Source organism: Setaria viridis, chromosome 5 (assembly GCF_005286985.2).
Source record: "Setaria viridis chromosome 5, Setaria_viridis_v4.0, whole genome shotgun sequence".
Taxonomy (NCBI): Eukaryota; Viridiplantae; Streptophyta; class Magnoliopsida; order Poales; family Poaceae; genus Setaria; species Setaria viridis.
Window position 1 is genome coordinate 42,882,402 of NC_048267.2, and position 22,624 is coordinate 42,905,025.

Here is a 22,624-nt window from a genome sequence, read left to right on the forward strand (position 1 = left end):
CGGAGATGACGTGCAATAATTTTATGTTGCTTGATTATAAAATTTATGTTTACATAGAAAAAGCTGATGTTTATAATATAATTTTAATTAGCCTTAAAATATTAGCAACGTACAATCCTAGTAATGTATTACAGAACAAGGGGGATAGAAAATAGAAGCTACGCGCTCTGTCATTTGTTTTCGTTTTGAAAGTCCCGTATTGGAGCTGAGTTGCCTCGTCGTCTCAGCTTGTGGGCTTCGATTTTTATATAGGCCCTTGTGTGCGCCAGCCTTTTATATTGGGCTTTAACTTTGTAGGCCCTTTTATTCTGTTGCAAGGCTCTCTGGTCCGTATGCCTTTTCTGTTCGGGCGGGTTACGACTCTCTCAGTTTGGGCCAAATTCAGAGGGCCAAGCGCCGCCGCGCTGGACCCACCCGAATGACCGGATCCCCGGCGGGCTACGCGCGCGTATCGAATGCTCGTAGCTAGAATCTCTTGAGGCTTGGGTGCGTGCGTGTGTATAGATTCCATTCCATTCGGATTGCACCGAACTATCAGTAATTCCGTCTGTATTCACTCCCCTGAGTTTCAAAGAAGCCGAAAGCACGACACCTGGCGGTCTCTCGGTTCGTGCCACTGAAGATAAACAACCATATATCTCTCCAAAAATGGTGGTAAATTCCGCACATTTCGCAGATGCATATTAGCTCCATCAAAGAAGTAACAGAACGCAGCATCGGGCGCACGTGAAACTCGCTGCACTCCGGAAAGGGCTGGGCTTCCACTGGACACTGGACAGCCTCCCTCACGTCACGTATACCATAACCCAGTAGTAGCATTTCGTTGCTACCAAACCGCATGGTTTCCAGACGTACGTGTCATATTCGTCTCTCCCTACTGTCATGTTCTTGGTCCTCGTGATTGATCGATCACTTTCAGCCAACCAGCGAACCAAGTCGTATGATAGCGATTTGTAGGGGGCACCCCACCCACATCCTGGCCTGTAGAGTGGAGGCAACGAAAGCGTCATGCACCCGGCAATCTTGTGGCCACCACCACGCTGATTGCGCGAGGACTCGTGACGCGTCTCCCTGCGGTGCGGCAAATGCCAAACTGCCTGGTGACAAGAGCTTAGGGAGAAGCAACGGCGAGAAAGCGATCCGTTGGTCTCAGACACCGAACTGCAATGGGAACAATATTTACGGTTGGAAAAACCGATTTCCTTTTTAGAACAAGGTAGGACTCTTCTTTTATAGTGATCCATGACCTACTTTACATTCCAAAAATATTCTTACCTAACCACTACATTTCTAGAATATGCCGTACATAAAGATTATTGGAGAAAACATGTACAAATTGAACTCTTCCACGTGGTCACGCTTCTCACGCCTTCTTCCCTCTAACCTTGGGGCTTCATCTTCATTTTGAGCTGAGCGCTTAGCCTCGAGTCTTCACCCGCGTCCCAAACCGAGCACCCAGCCTCAAGGCTTCCTTCCGAGTGTCATCCCTGAGTAAGGAATATAAGTATGAAAGCTCGGCGTTCGGGTAAGATTCTGAACACTCAAGGGTTAACCCACTTGGCGGTAGTTTTTGCTGTTGTCAATTATTACCCTTGAGTCCTTCCAGGAGCAGAGGCGTTGCGAGGTTACGAGGTTTACCATTCGAGATGCCTTCTCAGAGCGTGGAAGTTAAAAAGGGGTTCCACTTTCCTTGCTACCGACGTGTAACTTGGGAGGTTAAACTTGGGACCCGCTACTGTCATTCGAGGGTAGCTAAATTTTGTTCTTAATTTGGAACCCACAAGACTAGAAAGGTTCCGTGCTTTTTAGCATCTGGCGTACGACTGGCGAGGTTAAAGTTTCCCACAACTAGTTCGAGGGTAACATCTTTTTTCCGACCCCAACACGATCGATGCGCATCGCCGTTGTCTTCTTGTGAAGAGTCTTGTCGCAGGAAATTCTCACCACTAGCCTACCTAAAGCTTGGGAGAGAACCGGATGCGCCATGGGTTACACAAAGCGGCTTGGACCTTGCGCCAATGATGAAGGCTAGGCTATCCCCACGCCTCCGGGCTGAGTGGATGACTGGATGCTCACGTGAACGTGGCGCTGACAATAGTGACATGTCACTTCGAGTCACTGACGTGACGGCTGAGGAACCGTCTGCTGCGATTGCCCCTTTTCTTTCTGGATCAGCTGAGATTGCCAATTTAATTTGCCAACAGGCAACAGATGTTATTAGGCTCTTGCAATGGAAGCAGCGGGTGACTCGAAAACGGGAAGGAAACGAGACGATCGTTGCTGATTTTTTTTTTTAACTAGGTTGCCGGTTTTTGTTTCCCTTCTCTCGCCGCTGATGATTCGTGTGACAGCGACCATTCCGGCTTGCCGGAGGGACACACTGACGGAGATATCGACGCTGTCCTGTACGAATTTGGCTTTCTTTGCGGGACCGTCCATTGAACGAGAATGTTTTGATCTTTGTGGTGTTGGATTGTTGGAAGTTGCCAGATTCTGTGTCACATAGTTGGTAGATATTCTATGGCGTTTGTTACAAGTGGAGCAAGACGAATCAGGCTCGGGCACACTTTGAAATAAACAACCGTCTTCTTCGCTGAAACCGACTGAAGGAGGCCTAGATGCACGACAATGAGGCGTTTCAGTCAAACAAACACAGCCACCATACGAGAAACAGAGTACTAAGATTGAAATGCCACATTAGTTTATTGCATATCAAAAAAATTTTAGCAGCCTCTTCATGTCACGTTTAAGGCCCTTTACAGCACACACTTTGCATAGACAAAAGGAGCAAAGTGGGGGGTGGCTTTCAGATCTGCCTCGACTCCTTGAGCAAACAGCGGAACAGCAACCATATGGGACAGCCATGCAAATGCAGGGTATATTCCACAGATGACAGGTCATGCAACAACACAGTTAAGCACCAACGGAAGAACTCAGCCATTCAGTTGATCACATGTTGCGATTAATTTATCTGAACCCCAAACCAAACACCAGCATAGTTGTACAGATCTCCTACAAACAAAGCTGATCAATGAAACCAGTTGCCTAATAACAATCATTTGGCAGATGGCAGATGCCAGATTGCCACTCTGTCTCAACTATCTATTTAAATTAAAGGCTCACCATTATCTTACCAGGAGCAGATATCACAATTCAAATGGAATCCCAAAAAGCAATTTTCATACACCACTGGAACAAGAATTCAGCAAAAAAAATTTAAAAAATATGCTACAATTACGGATTGATTATTTGACCGTATCAAATGCACTGTGATATAAAAGGCTCTGCTTATTGCAAGTAGAGTTCTAAAAACAAAACACCCTTTCGTGCAAAACACCCTTTCACGAAGGGAAGTAGGGCAAACAAAAAGGGCTGGTGTCATGGAGCACCCGCTTCTTCTGATCCAGATCAGCATACAATACAATTTGCAGAAGTCGAAGCTAGTGAAAACCATAGAAAATAGGGTGATCTATGCCTTCTCCATTAGCTGCAAGACCTCAGTTGCAGTGGGCAGCGACGGGATTGCCCCTTTCTTCGTGGCGGTGATTGCGCCACATGCATTGGCAAATTTAATCGCCTCCACAAGCTTCTTCTGATCCTGTACAATCAACAGACATTAAATTTCAGTGACATGGAACTGAAAACTGAATGACCAACTTGACATGTAGAACCAACGATCTTTCGGATCAACAAACACATTTCAGGCAACTTACTTGTAGCGAGGATGGATCTTGGACAATCTTTCGGAGCAGAGCACCAACGAACGCATCACCCGCGCCTGTTGTATCAACTTGTTGTACTTTGAAGGAAGGGACAGCTCCATGGAAATCCTGCAATCAAGTATAGCAAACCTGTGAGTCTCAGCTGCAGAATAAGTCCTCAAATTACAACGTGCAAGTTATATACTAAAAGTGTATACTTTGCATTTGAAAGACAGGACCTAGTGAAGTTCGATATAAGCAGTCCATGAATATTATTCAGCATAAGTAACCATTTTCATTGGGTACAAAGGTATAAAGCATACCCTGGTATAGTATTTGCACCCTTGATCTCCAAGAGTCACCAGGAGCAGCTTCATGGTAGGCCGCCACAGCTTCATGACAACATCATCCTCCACTGAGTCGATGCCAGTCAAGAACTCAAGCTCAACCTCACTGACCTTGACAATGTCTGCCTGATCCCAGATACTCAAGATCTTGGTGCGGGCCTCCTCACGGGATGGCCACAATGCCTCCCTCAGGTTCGGGTCATAAGAGAGCAGTGCACCGGCCTCTTTGGCAATCTCCATGGCACGGAGATGTGCTGACCGGCAAGGCTCAGCAATCAAGCTTATTGATCCGTAGTGAAAGACTGCAGCCTGAATACATTACACCTTATGAGAATTTATCAGAACAGGGGTGAGGAATGGACACTGATGATGCAAGTTTGTTTGCAAGTTAAAAGTGTTGGATTCTGGGAGATAGCATGAGTGCAGATATTTTCCAGTAGTTTTACGAAAGGTGCACATTTTCGACCATATTTGAAATAAGCATGAATGAACCGAACCATCTAAAAGCGCCTGATAAATGATAATTCTCGATTTAATTCAATCTGGGACCAAAAAAAAAATGGAATTCTATCTAACAAATTGACTGATGAAACAAGCTGTCTGGCAACGTACAGTTCTGCATTTATGTCTTAGAACGATCACACGAAGCACACAATCGGTACAATGAATACGGGCAAAAGCTGAAGTTCGTGACATCAGTTGCAATGCCCACAATTATTGACCCACTAGAAAGAAACAAAATTCCAAGTAGAATACATTAATACACGGCAAGGCTAATGACTTCTAAGGCCAGCTCATGCCGATGGATCCAAGAACTACGGGTTTGACTAGTTTCATAACGGCTCTCCTTTGGATTACTTATTTGTCTCCCCCAATTTTTAGGATGAATCACAGAAGCCACATGACCAGATCCAGAAAAGAACAATCCGCCAACTAGAACGCACAACAAGATCCGACCAAAACCAGCAACGAGGGCGCCCACTTTCGCCCAGGAATCTTTGGATTCCACGGGAAGATTCAACACCAAAGCGCCCGAATTAGACGACGGGAAAAAGGGTTACCTTTAACGTGATAAACAAGAACACGCCCAAGAAAAATTACAGGAGCCGCAACCTAAGCCGCACGCGAAACCAGCGCAAGAAACCTAGCGGCCGCGTCCCAGATCCAAGGATCGAAAATCAAGGAATGGGCGGACAGATTCTACCACACTCGATGGGATCGTCCGCAGATCACGGAGCGCGAAGGTACGGGATCACCAGGGAGCCAGGCCAACTCACCCTCTTGATGAGCTCGACGTTGAGCTCGTCGGCGGTGAGGAGCATGTCGGCGCTGGGGTTGCGGTAGAACATGAACTCGCGCTCCCCGTCGGCGCGCAGGGTGACGAAGGCGAGCGCGGTGCGCGCGCCCGCGTCGAAGACGACGCCGCCGGCGTCGACGCCGTTGTCGCGGAGGATGGCCGCGAGCATGCGGCCGAACTCGTCGTCCCCGAGCTTGCCGACGAAGGCGGCCTCGCCGCCGAGGCGCGAGACCGCGATGGCGACGTTGGCCGGCGCGCCGCCGGGGGCCTTGAGGAAGGCCGGCGCCTCCGCCAGCGACACCCCCGCCACCGTCGGCACGAAGTCTATCAGCATCTCCCCGAAACTCACCACCAGCTCCCGCCCGCCCGCCATTGCCCCCGGCAGTTTGCCCCCCAACAACGCAGCGCACGGACGCAGGGGGTGGAAAGAGAGAGGAGAGGAGAGGAGATGGGTGGGCGCGTGTGGGGAATTTTCTGGTGAGGTGGCGAGGCGGCGTGTTATATAGAGGAGGAGGAGGGTTGGTTGCTTGGCTGGCTGGCTCGGGGTGGAGGCGGAAGGGAGGAGAACACCAGACGGTGGTGTGGTGTGGTGTGGTGGTGGTGCGCAGCCGCAGGCGTGTTGGGCTTTGCGGGGTAGCGTCGCGAGGGGGCGACCAGGAGTTGTTGACGGCTGCCCTCCTTGGATCGGCTAAAATTTAGGGCTTTTCAAACAGTTTGGGTGGAAGGAACCATTCCTTGCCGTAGAATAGAAATGGTGTGTGAATCCCAGTTTCTATATATGAAGTAGGATGGAGATCCTCTCCCTATATTGAGGAGCTACCAATTATGAAACTGAGGTGTTACGCTGTGATATGCTGTCTTCTCCATCCCAATCGCCTCTGTAATATGCTGTCTTCTCCATCCATTCGGTGATTCAGATTTCATCTTCCGCCCCGTGCATGGAACGGAACATGCCGTGATGGGCCAAGCGCTGCGGCTTTTCTGCAGGAACTTATCCATCGGTGGGCGATGACGCTGACCGCCAAAGAGCACGGGTCTGGACTTCCAAGTGAGCCGAGTTGGACACGGATCGATGCTTTTCCATGGTCCATCCACGGATACGATTCCGGTCTCCTCCAACGTCTGGTCGCCAGCAGCTAGCCACCGGGTTCGATTCCATCAGCTCCTGCTTTCTGCCAAGCGTGAGCGAGGTTTCAGTTTCAACTTTCGGAAACTAGAGGGCTACATCCGTATCGTTGCATCCACCATGCATCTGCATATGAAAGGTCAGTTACTTGACTCTGACATACTGTGGCGGCGGCTACGAGCTCGAGCCTGCACAGAACTGTCAATTTGTTGATCCTACGAGCGAGCCAGATTCTAGTTTGCCATCCAACGGCCTGGAGAATAAAATTTATCATCGGGAAGGATCAAACTGACAAACTGGGCAGGGAGAGTGACGTTATTTTCAGGGCCGATTTGCCTGACGATACGAGAAGAAGATTTTAAACAACTAGCGGCTGCTGAAAAAGTAGCTGGGATGCTGATTGAATCTTGAGAGCTTTAGATCTTCCGTCAGAGATGGGAATGGGATGGGCAAGTCTGACTTGGCCTGCATGCACCGACGCATGAAACCGAAAGCTCATTCCCTGCTGTTTCCTTCCTGACCTCATCATCATTTTAGCCGACACACTAAACTAAACTAATACGCATGCGTACGTAAAGCCACCGGCGATCACAGTATTTTATAGCCGTCACCCCGCATGTTCCTCAAACCAGTGGGCCTGCCCGGCCGTTCAGAACCCGGGCGCCCACACGGCTGCCTGCCAGCAGGTGGTTTTCGGAGCTCAGGAATCGGGAGGGATGGCGCCGACCGCCGACCGCCGAGGGCGTGGCCTTCGCTTCACATGCCAGCCCAGCAAGACGAACGAGAGCCATGTAGATGGTAATATGGCATATGCCTCAGGCATTGCAGCTGCAGAACAGGGCATGCTTTGCTCTGCCGTTGCCGGTTCTTGTGGGTTGTGGACTGTAACTGTAATTGCGAATTTACGCTGGGAAGATGGCTCAGCTACAAGAAATGAACGGGTGAAGGTAGTACCGGGTTTCTCAGATTTTTTGCAATGTACAAGCAGTTTTTTTTTTTTGATTTGATGTACAAGCAGATTTTGGAGAGCACTGAAGATGCCTTTGGTTCCAGAGGTTTCAGAGTTCAGAGTTGCAGACTTCAGGAGCTGTAATTACTGGGCTGGACTTTGTGCAAGCAACGAAGAATTGGGCCGAGTCAGATTGGAACAACGGCCGCACTTTTCCATCATCTTGCAGAAATGGCCCATATAGGCGGCCCGCTTTTGTCACAGAATTTGCGGGCCTCTTTCGGAAAATAGGAAAGATAGCGGGGGGAGCGCATTGCCGGCCTGCCGCTTAGCCGCTAGTCGTCGTCGCCGTCGTCGACTCGTCGCGGTGGTGGTGGTGGTGCTCGCGGTTGCGGCAGCTCCAAAGTCCAAGCCATACGTTGGTCTGGGGCGACCGAGGCGGGGACGAGAGGAGGTATGGGTCGATCTCTCTACGCCGCCGCCGCTGTGGCGCTCGTCTGCTTCTCCGGCTTCTGCCACGGGGAGCGGCTCGGGGCGCGGCAGTGCGAGGACCTGGGATTCACCGGCCTCGCCCTCTGCTCCGACTGCAACGCGCTCTCCGAGTTCGTCAAGGACCAAGGTACGGCCGTGTCGTCCTCTGACCTGCGCCTGCTTTTCATGCGCGGCTTATGAGATTCCCGATCTGAACCGGGTAGGCGTAGGAGGGAAGAGCTATTCGGATGTGAATTTATCCCAGTTTCGCATATTGGGAGCGTGAAATCTGCTCCAGTGATCTGGATCGGGATACTCTCTGCGTTGCCTGCTGCCGTTGAGCACTAAATCCAGGGAAACCTAATTAGGAATTAGAAGGGTAAGATATGACTTTGATTCTAGACCAATGGCAACTCAATTGGGAGTCTGAAAGCACGAGAAGATATTGTGATTTGTACTGAGAGTATTGTACATGCGAGGTTTCCACATGATTATTTGTTCATTGAATCTGAGGGTAAGTTTACTTTATCAGGATTGTCACTGGTTATTGAACTGTGCATCGATTTGGTGTCTGGGGTTAATGTGAGGCTTTATGAATGGAAGAAATCATTTCTGCTCTAATTGGAGTATTAGACTGGAGTTGCCCTTAACTCAGCATTTTTAGATCAGTTTGGTGTTGGGAAATGGACCCTCAATGTTTGGATCATTTATTTTGATTGGTCTATATCTATGAGCATCTGAACTGGTGTTACTCACATATGCTAGTGAAACGTAGTTTACTTTCTACAAAATCTACAAATGTTTGATCTCAATTCTTTTTTAAACTAGCTGCATTGGAAAGAAATTTCATTTCGCCAACACAACCCTTATTTGGAGGGTTATACTTTATCAGGTTTGTCCATTGCTTCCTGGGATGATATATATTGTTCTGTTGAGGATTAAGTTACTGTGTATTTGCAAATCAACAAAGGGTGGATTTCTTTTTTCACACGCATCACGCCATGTGATTGTTTGATTGTTTTCAATCTGAGCAGCATTTTTGTTTCTCTGCAGAGCTGGTGGAGGATTGTCGTAAATGTTGCACTGAGGATTCAGATGATTCAATCAGCAAGGTATAAACTATGAATTCCCATGAATCACTGTAACTCTGTAAGGAAGATGACTGTTTTACCTGCAGTCTGCTATGCTGGCCTTTCTTAGTCTTTGTATTGTGTTTATAGTTTATCTTTGTGCTTAATTTCTAACAGTTGATTTATGTGAATAACGGGTTAGATTTATAGGAATGGCTAGCTATGTACCATTTTCTAAAAGGGGTATATAGTTTAGGTTAGAATCATGACATATTGAGGGAGGCAACTTGAAGGTTAGAGGTCTTGAATGGCTGGTAAACAAGATGTCATAGATGTTCTTTTTAGGATGAGCACGAGTGTTAGAAGTTCCATAAGTACTAGTTCTTTATTTCCACTGATGTAGTATCTGACTGGTGTTTGCTATTGCCTATTGCAGCTCACATTTTCCGGTGCAATTATTGAGGTCTGCATGAGAAAGTTAGTGTTTTATCCAGAAGTTGTTGGCTTCCTTGAAGAGGATAAAGATGACTTCCCTTATGTGGAAGCCCGTTATTCGTATGGTTCTCCACCAAAGCTCATAATGCTTGACGACAAGGGCGAACATAAGGAGACCATAAGGCAAGTTCCACTTAACTAAAGACAGTATCTAGTTATCTGGAAAGGTGATATAGATTCTTGGATTTCTCGTACAAATGCTATAATAGCTGTCTGACTGGACCATTTTCATATCGTTCTGTCTTAAATTCTTAATCCATTACATAGTGGCACTTATAAGTTGTCTGCTTCTCCTTATCTTCCTCATGCAGTCATGCCATACAGTTCATGCAATAATCTGATGGCAGATACAATAGGCAAAGATATACTGGATGCATTTGTGCCTGCATGCCACTTTCTATTTGAATATATAGTTCTATGGACAAAAAATGCTTTGTTACTGGTATTGGAGTGCTTCATAGAGCTGTGGTAGTATGTTGAGGTCATTGCTAACGCAGCCTGCATTTTCCTGGCACACAATTCATTCATAGATGATGGATGTTGCTGTTGTACTGAATAATTTGGCATCTTTCTTTATGTGTACCAATCATAGATAATGTATGGTAGAAATACTGAAACAGTGTTCCATTTGTTCATTGGTGCATTTGCTGGAAATCTAAGACGAACTGAAATTTGCAGGATCGACAACTGGAAGCGGGAGCACATTCGACAGTTTCTCAAGGAGAAAGTGAAGCTGGTGAAGTCAGACAGCTGAGTTTAAACCCTATGGAGTTTGGTACTTTGCAAGCAAAATTGCAGCTGATATGAGATGGGCATCAGATTCTGTGTGACATCTGTACAACTCAATATGTTTGTATAAGAAGCTTCTGTAGTGTTATTTCTGGCATACTTGTATCCCGTTCCTATTACAGTCAGGTAGCTGGCACTGTGATTCATGAAAATTAGTTGATGTAGTACTGGTTGTTTCCCGGAGCTTTAACTCAATAAAGAGGGTAAAAGAATGTAAAAAAAAAAAAGCTTTGGTCATATGCATTTCCACATTTGATCACATGACCTCTTCCTCTCTAGTAATACAAAGGCGTACATATTTCATGCACAAAGCTGTACCCTTCCAGGACAATCTGCACATGAAATCTATTGTTCCAATCTGAACAGTATTTTGTTTCCAATCTGAACTGTTTTCACCGATGGACTCGTATAACATCGTAACTGTCTGCACCATGGAAATTGCGAGTCATCATCACGAATCTGTGAACGGTACAAGCATAAACTTCAGAGAAGAGAAGCGCTCCTATGTTTTCTATTCTACTCGTCTGAACTGGTTGAGGAGTCATTGCCTGTTCTTTTTATTTGTAATAGAAATGTGCGAGGTTACATCTTGTGCAGCTGTAAAAAGGTCTTGTTCTCATATGTACAGTTGAGATTCACGAGGGCTGTTCTCGCTACTTCGTGACCTAACCCAGTAAACCACCTACGTTTTCAGGAGAGAAACCAAATGCTCCAAGCAGCGGGAAGCGTTACTTTTTTTGCAAGCTTCCATCTTTCTTCGGGGTACTTGGTAGCCTGGTACCAAGATGGTGTTTCAGTTGGTACGTCTGATGTTCTTCAAGGTTTCAGACAAGTCCCTACACCTGTTGTGATAACCAATACAACAGGTTAGACAGTCTTCTTTTTTGAATATTGACTTGTATATATGTTTATAAACAGTAACATGCATCTTTACATCCAGCAGAAAGCAGTGGTGGCACAACAGAGGGGTTCGACCCAGCAGCACTGGATTTAAGCAGCAGTCAATACTATCCTAGTAGGGAAATTAGAGGGCTGTTTTGAGTGAGGGTTACGGGTACAACTCAGAGAGAAAAAAATTATTCATGCAAATAGATCTAACTGACGCAACAATGCTGATGGTAGCTCGATAAGTACAACGTGGTTCCTGCTTCCTCTTATTTGTATTTGGCAGATACATAAATCGTTTTAGTTTTGACCCAAGTCAAAAAAATTGAACTTTGACCAAGTTTATAGAATAATGCACCAACATATCAAACATCAAATTTGTTTCATTAAATCCATCATGAACTATGTCTTGATATTGTATTTACTAGGTATTGTGTATGTTAATGTATTTTTCTATAAATTTGGTCAAAGTCAAGGAAGTTTGACTTAGGACAAAACTAAAACGACCTACATTTTTGTACAGAGGGAGTATATGAGATGGTTACATTAGCATGATATAATATGGCTCACATTTCAGACACGCAAATGTACATATACCCACTACCCTAAGCCATAAAAGCACAAGTCACAAGCCCAGCAGCTTTTACTAGATTTGGAATAGGCTGGCCATAAGTTTCTCTTGTATATGTACCGGTGGGAAAGGAAGTATACCTGTCTTCGTCTCCGATGTTGCAAAGCATAACAAGAACGTGCTATTACATAACAAGGAAGAAAGAATCCTGCAAACTGAAGAGTTGCCTGAAATAAATGAAAGATTTAGTGTTCTGTATAAATAGTGTACATGGAAAACGAAAATTCATTCCTAGTATGGACTGAGAAACAAATGCAGAAGCGGATTGTAATCAGTTAATTATAAGTGCATTTCAAGCTGACTCAGACTTCCAACAAATGCATAATAAAATGCCAAGCAGGAGTATTTGCTATTCCTTTGCACAGCAATTGATCTCTAGTATAAAGCAGCATTATGCTATTAATTTGTTTTCAGCATTATGACACTACAAGGGAAACAGATCACATCATCTTAACAGAGCATTATAATAGCATAATGCAGCATTATGACACTCCAACAGAAGCTGACCGCATCATGTTAGCGGACATATTAATAGGAAAATGTGATAATTAAGTAGGCATGTTGAACTCACACTGAACAGCACTGTTACATCTTGTAGCATGCTAATATCCCTCACAATGACAATTACATGGCGCACAAGTAAAAGGAACATCAACTGCAGTAAAGCCGATATTAGATTCCACCTTCCACCACAAATAATAATAAGTTTACAAAGAAAGGGCTTCTTTGACATACAATTAAAGCAATGGTTCGGCAGCATGTGACACCACTAGAATTTGCAGATACACAATCCTCAAATTCAGCTTGCAGCAGCTGCTGCTCTGCGATGGCAATGGCTAAAAAATGAGAATCATGAGTATCGATTCTTCCAACCCAGTTTTGCCTGTTAATAAATAAAGACCATGCATTCAGAATAAATACAATGATATCCAGAAAATTGAGGGAAAACAGCTACGCTGCTTTCACTGATCTTTAAAAAAAAACTATCTGCTTTAACTGCAGATGAAATGGTAGGATCACATTCTAAGCCACTCCCACAGAAATAGCTGGTTTTGACATTATTTTTTTATTTTGAATTAATTGGTTTGTCCAAATTTATCAAAGGATAAAGAATTGTATCCCATGAGTACCTAAGATCCATGTCCATTTCATCTGAACAGCATTTGGGTGGAGGGAGGACATAATTTGGTGAGTAAACCTGCAGGCAGATTATAAAAAACAAATATGAAAACTTCTTCAGCAATTACAGCAAAATAAGAAACATATACATTTTCCCCTATTTTCCTCGTTTCTTCTGCTGGGCAGTTGCCCTGAAATTGGATCACTCCTAAACATACTAGATCTACACCTAACACCTACCATGATCAAGTAGCCGGATAGACTGAAATGGCTGCAAAGGTCAAAGTAGCATATCTAGAAATGACACGCCACACAGCATAAACAGAAAAGAAAATAAAAATGCAAAGGTTGGTCTTTTAACAGAATAACAGAAACACCCACCTGGTTGCAGATTTCACATGTAATGTTCCCCTTCTTGTTGCACCATCTCTGTATGCATTTCCTGTGGGCGAACTGCATACAACCAACAACAATAAGTCAACATACCATATTACTATCAGCATTTTCTCCAACAGGTACTCCTTAAGTCACGTGTACAACAACAAGGAGGAAAAAGCATATTGGACAACTGAAAATGGGGAGCTGTACATTAGGATAATGATGATCTAGCGATTGAAAAATTGGATGAATGTATATGTGTGGAGAAAAGAAGATAATGTTTCCAACAACTAAAACGCTCTTTTTAGAATTCATTGAATCCTGAGGACACTGTTTAGACAAACCAAACACTGGCAGAGCACTTTGCAATCAAATGAACAGATGAAACATGGCATCACTGTTTTAACTTTAGTTGACGCGATAAAACGATCACTTAATAGAACTTCGATGCTCCTAGAGTGCCAAGCCTATAGCTATCAGAGATGTCCACAATAAAAAAATACTGAGACAATTCAACAAAAAGGAGCACGATGAGCATATATAACATCAACATAACAAAAATGAAATCTCCAAAGAAAAACGTAATGACCAGAAGGGCAGAAGAAAGTGTAAAAAGAAATTCAAGCAGAGCAGAACTTACATCTTGAAATCTATCCAGCTCCATAAAGAATATAACAAACAATCATCATATTTCTACTTCGATTTTTTACCAACCACTAAACTTAACGCCAGTTCCTCAACATCCAGGCAAGGAACCTTGCACAGAGGGAGAGCGGGAGGGAGAGAGAAACAGAGGAGAGCGTTCACCTTGAGCGTGCCAGTGCAAGCGCAGGGTGAGTCCATGGCGCTCTCTTCCCCCTCCTCCTGACATATCCGGCACTCAATCACCCCCTTGACGTCCGCCCCCAGGCCGACCTCCACCTCCACGTGCCCTTCGCCGCCGGAGAAGCCATCGCCGGCAACCTTCTCGGCGCGCGCCATCTTCCCAGGAAGCTTTTCTTGGAGCAGGTGGTGAGTCTGGGAACGAGCCAAAAGGCGGGGCCTTTTTAGCTCTGGGGACACCACCAACTCCAAGAACAAGAAGAGGGAAGAGGGGAGAAGAAATATACTAAAATGAGATAGCCTTTCCCCTTTTTTATTATCCTAATATTCCGAGCTATGTCACCAATTTCTGCAGTTCTTTCTGCTCCATGCTTTTGCAGTTTGTTTGTTTATTTATGGGGTCCAATGATGAGTGAGTGATTGGGTTTGTGGGGTTAGTGGGCAATGGATAGCTTCCACTCATGGCTCCTGCTAGTGGGGGATGAGTTGATACTGACACGCTAATACTGGGAAACCTTTTTCCTTAATACTGGAACATATTTTTCTTCTTTATTCCGAAGAGAACACTGATACGGCATTGTGTTTTCTCCTCTCTCTCTCGCCTCTTATGCTATGAAAAATTTATGAGCAATTTCATTGCAAGCTTTCCGTTCCCTCTTGTCTGAGCTGGGCTCTAGGTGACTGTGTTAACTCTGGGAAGGCACTAGGCAGGGGTGTGATTAAAACGCCTTTTGTTTTGTTCTCCCTGATGTCACGATTGTACAGTTTGTTTTGCCTTTCTGTTTTGTTTTTTTTTTCTGTTGTTTTTTTTTTGGCTGGTTTCGTCACCCATGCCGTGTGGTTAGGTGAGGAAGGGGTCGCCGTGTTGCTTGTGAGTATTCGTTAAACATAATCTGCACATATATGTAAACTTGATTAGAATCATGCAAACTTTTTGTTTATTGAAGTTGGATTTTTTTTGTTGGAAAGATGGGATTAAATTGTAAATGTAATGGTACAAATGCTTGTAAAGCACGGTAGCTTGATCCCTGAAGCAATGTAAATGGTACTTGCTTTGCTAACCAAAATGTCCATCACTATTATGGTGCTTAAGACAAATCGTGTTGCATATCAAGTACAGCAACGAATAGGAGTGTACTCATTGGATACCTTTTGTCGTGGAAACATACGGTTCTATCGTACTAAATGGTCCACTTTAAAATTTTAATCACATTTGGAGCTCGCTTTTCTTTTTTCTTTTTTTTAAAAAAAGAAAACTACATTCGAAGCTATACTGGACCAATTCAGAGCGAATCACCATATTATATGTTTTCCAAAAAAAAAAGAACCTGGAAAAAATGTAATCAACTGCCTCTAAAAAGGCTACTCCTATGTATCTAAAAATCATCAGTCAATGGTAGTGCCTTCCTGCTTCTCTGGGAGACCTTAACTTTTGTGTTGGCAAGATTTGATGTGTGTACTTGGGTGGTTAAACCACCCTGGCGTTCGACTTCAACGAGAGGTTGCTGTGCCTTTGGGGACTGCGACTGGTCACCCTCTACAACTAAACACCATTGCCATTGATTTAAGCCAGCTTGTATGTCACATTTTTGTGCAGATATTTCTGGTTCACAACAGTGCACCTACTTTTTTTTATTTTGAGGAAATAATGCAGCTACTCGTATAATCATTCGTCTGAATCAATGATTATATATAGTAAGTTGGTACCTAATCTGCCTTGGCTAATTTGTCTGCCAAACCATCAATATAATTCTTTGCAGAAAAAAAATGATATAAACCAGAAGATAGGGCACAGATTAGGGGGGTTGACAACCCAATGCATGCCAGAATCATCCTCCAATAAGCAAAGTGTCTGCATTCACAATGCTTCAAAAATTGTACTATATATGGTTCCTGCTCAGACCAAAAAGGAAAGATGGTACATGCTGTGTATTATGTTTTCAAACATTGTAGCAACTATTTGTGATCTAGAAATTCTGTTGGTTGGGAGTTAAGCATTGAAGGTGTCACCATTCATTAAAAAATTATACTGAAATCGTGACAGGAATATAGGGAATAAGGTGGTAGTCCAAATCATCCCAGGTCCTGAGTCCAATCATATCTGTTAATGAAATGACTTCTTTCTGGTATAATGATGTGGCTACTATCCATGAAGTGAACATTTCAGCACTGCAATATTAGTGTCAGGAAGTTGCAAAACACTGTCATGACAGGGAATTCTTATGGACCATGGAATCAGAGTTGCAGATGTTTTAGGGTCTTTTTTCTTCACCTACAATATATGCAGCTGATTTTCTCTGAAAAAAGAAGGAATAATATGTGCAGTTGGCAGGTCACTGGCGATGTGGGGGAGTGTGAACCTTGGGAGCTGGGGGCACCCCGAATGATTGATCGGGTAGTTGGAAGCCAAGGTGTCAACGGATGATACTCCAGACAAAGTGGATAAGATTTCGTTATAGTGTGCAGCAAGCTGGAGCTGCAGTGTCTCATTGTTGGCATGGGCCTCCCCATGCACATTTTCTTCAGTTCTAATGATATCTGCAACAGGCTCTGAAGCAGATGTGCTCTGTGTATTCATGTTCAGTGCGGCTATTCATATCTTCAGAAATGTTCCAGTTGCAACTTGCAAAATCAAAACAGTTGCAACGACTTTCCAATCAGTCCATTCATAAGAGAGAGCACATGAGCGTGATAAATGTATGCAGGGGATAGCCTGTTCTTTCTACTCTGAGGAGTCAGATTGCTCCTCTGAATCCTCATCAGAATCAGATTTCTCAAGCTGCAGGATAACATTGAACCCGAACGCCGAACCAGGAGTGAACGCCGACTCCATCTCGCTTTCGGTCTGGGTCGTCTTGATCTCTGGGTTCACCTTGATGTTTTCCTGAATCAGTAGCAAATCAGTGTCATACCCACCAGGCTACTAAATATACACAGGATAAATTTTGCTAAGTGTTATCTGGATTGGCTTTCACCTTCTTGACAAATTCTTCGATGGTGATGCTCAGTATCTCCTGAAGGACGAACTTGGTGACCCGACTTTTGCCAAGCATCTGCAGGAGGATGCTGCTGGGTATCTGAAGAACAGCAACATCATTAGCTGTGTTCGGTGGTTGCTGAAGGACAAGAGACAACAAGATTCTGCAGTGCAAGCTTGGGATTGCACTTTTGTCAGGCCGTATCAGTAGTTGATCTCAATTAGTAGCCGACACTAGCTGTTGAAATCTAGTTGCCAACAGCTGCGTGTACTCGTGTTTGATTGAGAAGTTGATTGAAACATTAGTATGTGCTTTTGTTTCAGGAAAATAGGACGGCACATCTTAAAGAACATGTCATGCTTTGAAGATTGATACAACGGTCTTGAATGGTTTTGCACTGGGGGACTTCAAGTGAATGCATGCGTGAGACAAAAGGGAAACCGTACAATTAAAAGGGTCAGGTACAGGAAAAACTGAGGTTTGCAGGCACTTACATTTGACGTTTTCCCTTCAAATGGCCAACGAATATCCATGTAGAGGAAGCAACAAAATGTTAGAAGTTTGAATTACTTGGTGAAAGCAAATGTAAAGAGATTCTTGTAAGAAAACACGAGCCCAAATGTAAAGCAAGAATGTCAATAATACGAAGGGGAGAGATTATGAGGCACTAATCAGGATCAGTACCTCCCTTGGACTTTCTGAAACCAGGAACCGGCGGTGCATCACGAGACAAGATCGTCAGGGCTTCATCAAACACCTTTTGTGTTGCCTTCCCAGGCAACTGCACTCGTACCTTCATAGAAATAAAGGATTGGCATGGCCGGATCAGATTGAAAGATTCAGTTGCAGATATGAGGAATGGACGGCTACATGCCTGAACCGAGTTGGCGAGCTCACATTGATCTTATCACCGTCACGGGACGCAACAGACGTCTTGACGTTCTCCAGCGACAGGTCGCTCTTCCTGTCGGCTTCAGTGATCGACGAGTCCCGACCTACATGCATTTCTTGAAGACGTTAGCAATGTCTGAAATTCTAAACATTAAGTCTCTGAACATTGTGGATCGATAGGATAGGACCGATATGCTTCTGCATTGTACGCAGTTGCAGAACTCACCTGATCCAACTGCAGACACCGGCTGGAATGTGTGCCTCAAACTTGTTCCTACACCGGAACCGGAACGAAGGAACCTGTGAAAGCAAGCCTGAACACTGAAGACTGAAACTCCGAAAGTGACAAGCCACAAAGGAAAAAGAAAAGTTCAGTTTACCCCTGCGCAGGTATCCGGCACTTGGAGGCGCCGCATATTCTGATGTGCGCACGAACTTGATCAATTACCTGAGGGTTGAGAATGCCGAGATGAGTGCCCGCGGCCAAGGGCTAGTGCAATTGTTTGTTGGAAGTAATCTACAGGGCAACTGATGAACTGAACCTTCACGAGGGAGAGTAGGAGAATGGGACCTGAAAGTAGCTGCGGCATCTTGGCCTTGACTGAAACTTGGGGAGGGTTGCGGCCGAGGCCATGGAGGTGACTCCTGCAGTCCCGCCGCCCGTCCAGTTTCAGCCGGCCGGAGTTGGGGAGGCTGCGGAGCTTAGGAAGACGACGGAGAAATTGGAGCCATAAAACGCCATCCAAAATTATCTGCAACTGCAACGAGAGTTGTGTGCTGATTTTGGGCTGGGCCGCGTTTCCTGCTTAAATAGGGCACAAGTTTTGCTGGGCTAGATTCCAGAGTCCAACGTTGGATGGGCCCGATTCCAGTTTCTCCTCACTCTCGGACTGAAGGCCGCGTGCCCTCTCCAGTTTCCAACCAGCCCGGTTCTTATGTTCCATCTTTCGCACAGTTTTTTTTTTTGTGAGAAAGGACACTTTGTTAGGCAACTCTCTGCGTTCCCTCGTACAACAAACGTATTTCAAACACGTGTAGCAGCAAGCTAATTCAACGGTTGCAGCAACTCAAAATACGATTCGTATTGGCACAACTTTATATACACTTAAATATGCACACAATTTAACTAATTGTCGACCAAAACTTATAAGTCTGACTTTCTCAAATTCTATTACATTCTACACGAAGTAATAGAGAGATATAGTAGTCAGTTAGTTTGTACTCCTTCCGTTCCAAAATACTATTTGTTTTGATTGATTATTTTAAGTACATAGTTTTTGCTATAATTCATGATGATGCAACAGATAACTCCGAATGCCTGCAAAAGGGCCAAAAGTTAAAAAGCAATTTCAATAACATTAGCTTCCTCATATTAGAAATCAATTTGGAATTAGGTGAGGCCTGCAAATTACCCTCGTGAAGGGTTTCCAGGCCGGGCTAATGGTCCCGCTGCTGGGTGGTGGATCGTAGTAGACTAGTAATCGTCGTCTGCCGACGAGTATAGTACCCGGCATTGTCGTCGCACATCATCATGCTCAGGATCATCGCATCACCCATGGCCGTACAAAACGGTCGAGTAACAAGGGTCGATTGGCACTCGGCAACGCCCCACGTTGCAGCCGGTAAACATTACTATTCGTATTTCATCTTTTTAATATAATGATGATACGTAGCTTTCCTGCGTATTCAAGAAAAATATAATCCCATTTTAGATAAGGTAGAACCGTATCGGACTTGTTCCTCGACCGAAAACAAACATATTGTAAAAACAACGGGATCTGAATGTCTGAAACTGACAATGTAATATAATCCAGAGCCACACAATGTAGATTTGATGGCACGATGTAGTTAAGCGGCTAAAAGATTGGCACGGCGGAGGAGGTAGTCAAGCGCGTATGTGCGACTGTGCGTGCGTGAGGCAACAACGAGTTGTCCAGTTGGACGCCGTGCTCTCTTTACGCCATCAAAGAATCACAAACCTAATTTCTCGTAACATTTTCATCGGGACATTTTGCACATATACGGAACGTCCTGAACAATTCTTGCCATAAAGCAAATTCGAGAGACTCGCAACAATATCAATCGAAAGCTGACATAAAGAGAAAATCAGACTGGCTTGGATTCCATGGCCTTTTTATGAGTTCAGGTATGCCTAGTGTACACCGACTTGGACTAGCTCAAGCTCAACAAGTCAAGCAGTCTCGATCCGGAAAAGGAGGAGGCGATTCGTGTCCGTCCTAAATTGCAAGCATATTGAGTCCGGATTTAATTCAAGAATATGAGTCCAAAATGATCACAGCCGTATTGATGTAAATCTCTTTGAAACGTGCCACGTTTCCTTTTTCTTTCACCGGTGTCCCCAGACGCGCGTCGATCGCCTCCGCAGACCAGAGATTTTGCCCTAGCCTGCTCTAGGTTTCACCGTCGATCTGTGCACCTGCTAGATCGATCACAGGCTCCATGGCGTTCCCCATCCCCTTGATGCACAGCAACCGCAGCCGATGGCAGCGAGCGTCGGCCGAGGACCTCGCCTGCCGCAAGATGGAGGAAGGAGCGCACGCCGTCGGCCTTCTTCCCCCCACGAGCGACGCCACCGGGAACTTCGTGAGCATCGCCTTCAGCGTACGCGGATCCATGGAGTTTTTTTACCCGTCACCTCCCATACCATGGACATCCAAAGTCCACATGATCAGTAGATCTAGATGTTCTTCTCCTTGTGCTCACTCACGTACATCTTTATTTTGCTCCTGCAGTATTTTACAACCGTCGTGGGTATCGCGATGCTGGCTTATCTTTGTGTCTTGCGGTTCGTGTACCACGACCCTGAAGTGCAAGATCCCATCCCAATGTTAATTCTTGCTGCTTTAGCTCTTCTTGTGATAGGAATTGGATACCTCCAGTCGAAATGTTTTGAGGACTGAGAAAAAATGTAGACCATATCATCAGTAAGCACAAGCTGGATACATGATGATTAACTAATTCTGCTCTGTCCCTTGCTCGATCGATCCCTTCAGTCTCGAGGCCGTGTGGCGCTTGCGCAGTGTTAACTTATGTCACCGCCGGGACATCAGTTCCCTTCTTCGTGCCTCCCCTTTTTTGTTTATTTCCCGTTCTTTTCCGTGCCCGCGTTACGCTTGAAACGGGTTAGTTTCATAGTCCTAAACGCGTACGACACGACAAACCTGGGCTTTTTTTCATAGTCGGACACGACACGACAGGAGTAATTTAGGGGCAAGTATATTGGTGTCGTCTAATAGGCGGTCTCATGCATTGACACGTAATCTTGAGATGATTTAACAGGCCACCTGTACAATGGGTTGTCCTATAAGTTGTCTGGTAGTGGTATATAATTCCTTAATTTGTGCATAAGAAAAATAAAATATTATGAGTTGCATGGCAACAATAACTCGTACAATGGTTGTTAAGTTATCTCGTAGTCCTACAATTTAGCTCATGAGGTGGTTGTTTCACGAAGCAACGACCTCGCTCTCTCTCCTCCACATCATCAAAAATCCTACGTGGCACTGCATGAGATGACTTATGAGACCGCTGACGTGTAGCAATGTACTTGACCTTATACTGGATAGGAGTATACACTCTTAAACACGGCCGGTGTTCTTCCGAACTCCGGTGTCCCGCCTCGTCTTCTCCGTAGAGATCTTGCCCTCACCAACCTTAGGTTTCACCGTGGATCCGTGCACCGGGTCACAGGCTCAATGTCGTGCTCGTCCGCCGGCGGCATCCTCCTGATCCTCCAAATCGCCAGACGGTCGCAGTAGCGACATGGCAACCCTCACCAGCCACCAGCGTCGGTGGCCGGAGACCTCGCCTATCGCAAGATGGAGGAAGGAGCGTGCGATCCTCCACCTGCCAAGGAAACACGCAGCGACTTTCTGTACATCGCATTCGCGGTTCAAAAACTAGCTAGAGACCCTTTCCCTCTACCGTACGCCCCTCCCATGCATCAGCAACTCCAAAAGCTCCTTTAAAATTACTCCAAAATCTTATTTATGGAAAAAATAAAAAAAATTTACCTCCAACAGCTCCCCCATCCTTCCCGCAAAAATACACGGACGCGAAAAATATCTCCGTCATCCCACATATATCCGCGAGTCCGGTCCTTCCCAAATCGCCCCCAAACTGCTCCTTCCCGCGTGTTGATCTGTTCCCGCGCTAGGCCCTCGCGGATGTCCGGCTGCATGCAGTTCACGCCCTCCATCGCTGACCCGTAGATCTTGCGCCACGCTCGAAGCCCGTCGAGTTGAAGTAGGTGCGGAATCGAGCGCGGCAACTAGCCTAAATCCAAGAAATAGTGATCGCATCACGACCATGGGCTCACCATAGCTCAGTTTGTGTAGTTGGAGAAGAGGGGATTGGGAGGATGGGGTTTGATGGTGAGGGGCGGCTGGCGGCAATGGCAGCCGTTGGAGCTTCAATCCCCAGCACCTGGGACCATGGCGCAAGGCAGGAAGAGGTGGAGGAGGTAGCCGGGCAGGTGAGCCAGGTGTGGGCGGCGGCGATTTGAAATTGGTAGAGTAGGGGCGGCGGATTTGGCCGGCGGGTGGAGCGCTGCTCGCTCGTTTGTTTATGGTAGACGAAGAAGAAAGGAGAGCGAGAGAGGAAGAAAGCATAGAGGTGGCTTGGAGGGGAGAGGAGGGATGGGGCCAGCCGACTT

At 45.4% G+C, this 22,624-nt stretch overlaps 4 protein-coding genes across 5 annotated transcripts; 1 reads left to right on the top strand and 3 right to left on the bottom strand.

Moving 5' to 3' along the window:
- Positions 1 to 3,152: 3,152 nt before the first annotated feature.
- Positions 3,153 to 5,824, bottom strand: LOC117858734 (fructokinase-1). Its single transcript, XM_034741860.2, has 4 exons — positions 5,326 to 5,824; positions 4,025 to 4,357; positions 3,714 to 3,830; positions 3,153 to 3,598 (listed from the first exon to the last, which is right to left on the bottom strand). The coding sequence occupies exons 1-4, from the start codon at positions 5,716 to 5,718 to the stop codon at positions 3,470 to 3,472; spliced, it is 972 nt and encodes a 323-aa protein (XP_034597751.1). The 5' UTR covers positions 5,719 to 5,824; the 3' UTR covers positions 3,153 to 3,469.
- Positions 5,825 to 7,727: 1,903 nt separating this feature from the next.
- On the top strand, positions 7,728 to 10,482 carry LOC117857802 (uncharacterized). Its single transcript, XM_034740668.2, has 4 exons — positions 7,728 to 8,039; positions 8,945 to 9,003; positions 9,398 to 9,579; positions 10,135 to 10,482. The coding sequence occupies exons 1-4, from the start codon at positions 7,877 to 7,879 to the stop codon at positions 10,208 to 10,210; spliced, it is 480 nt and encodes a 159-aa protein (XP_034596559.1). The 5' UTR covers positions 7,728 to 7,876; the 3' UTR covers positions 10,211 to 10,482.
- Positions 10,483 to 10,778: 296 nt separating this feature from the next.
- On the bottom strand, positions 10,779 to 14,438 carry LOC117857801 (uncharacterized). Its single transcript, XM_034740667.2, has 7 exons — positions 14,066 to 14,438; positions 13,262 to 13,333; positions 12,892 to 12,959; positions 12,497 to 12,644; positions 12,333 to 12,416; positions 11,842 to 11,928; positions 10,779 to 11,087 (listed from the first exon to the last, which is right to left on the bottom strand). The coding sequence occupies exons 1-7, from the start codon at positions 14,237 to 14,239 to the stop codon at positions 11,082 to 11,084; spliced, it is 639 nt and encodes a 212-aa protein (XP_034596558.1). The 5' UTR covers positions 14,240 to 14,438; the 3' UTR covers positions 10,779 to 11,081.
- A 2,193-nt stretch (positions 14,439 to 16,631) lies between these two features.
- LOC117855005 (uncharacterized) lies at positions 16,632 to 18,687 on the bottom strand. Of its 2 annotated transcripts, XM_034737279.2 has the most exons (8): positions 18,521 to 18,687; positions 18,330 to 18,397; positions 18,176 to 18,249; positions 17,956 to 18,053; positions 17,743 to 17,851; positions 17,553 to 17,566; positions 17,056 to 17,157; positions 16,632 to 16,964 (listed from the first exon to the last, which is right to left on the bottom strand). In XM_034737279.2, the coding sequence occupies exons 1-8, from the start codon at positions 18,581 to 18,583 to the stop codon at positions 16,803 to 16,805; spliced, it is 690 nt and encodes a 229-aa protein (XP_034593170.1). In that variant the 5' UTR covers positions 18,584 to 18,687; the 3' UTR covers positions 16,632 to 16,802. The 2 variants fall into 2 exon arrangements, with proteins under 2 accessions (XP_034593170.1, XP_034593168.1); XM_034737277.2 differs by lacking the exon at positions 18,330 to 18,397 and having other exon boundaries at positions 18,176 to 18,277; positions 18,398 to 18,687.
- Between the last annotated feature and the right edge of the window lie 3,937 nt (positions 18,688 to 22,624).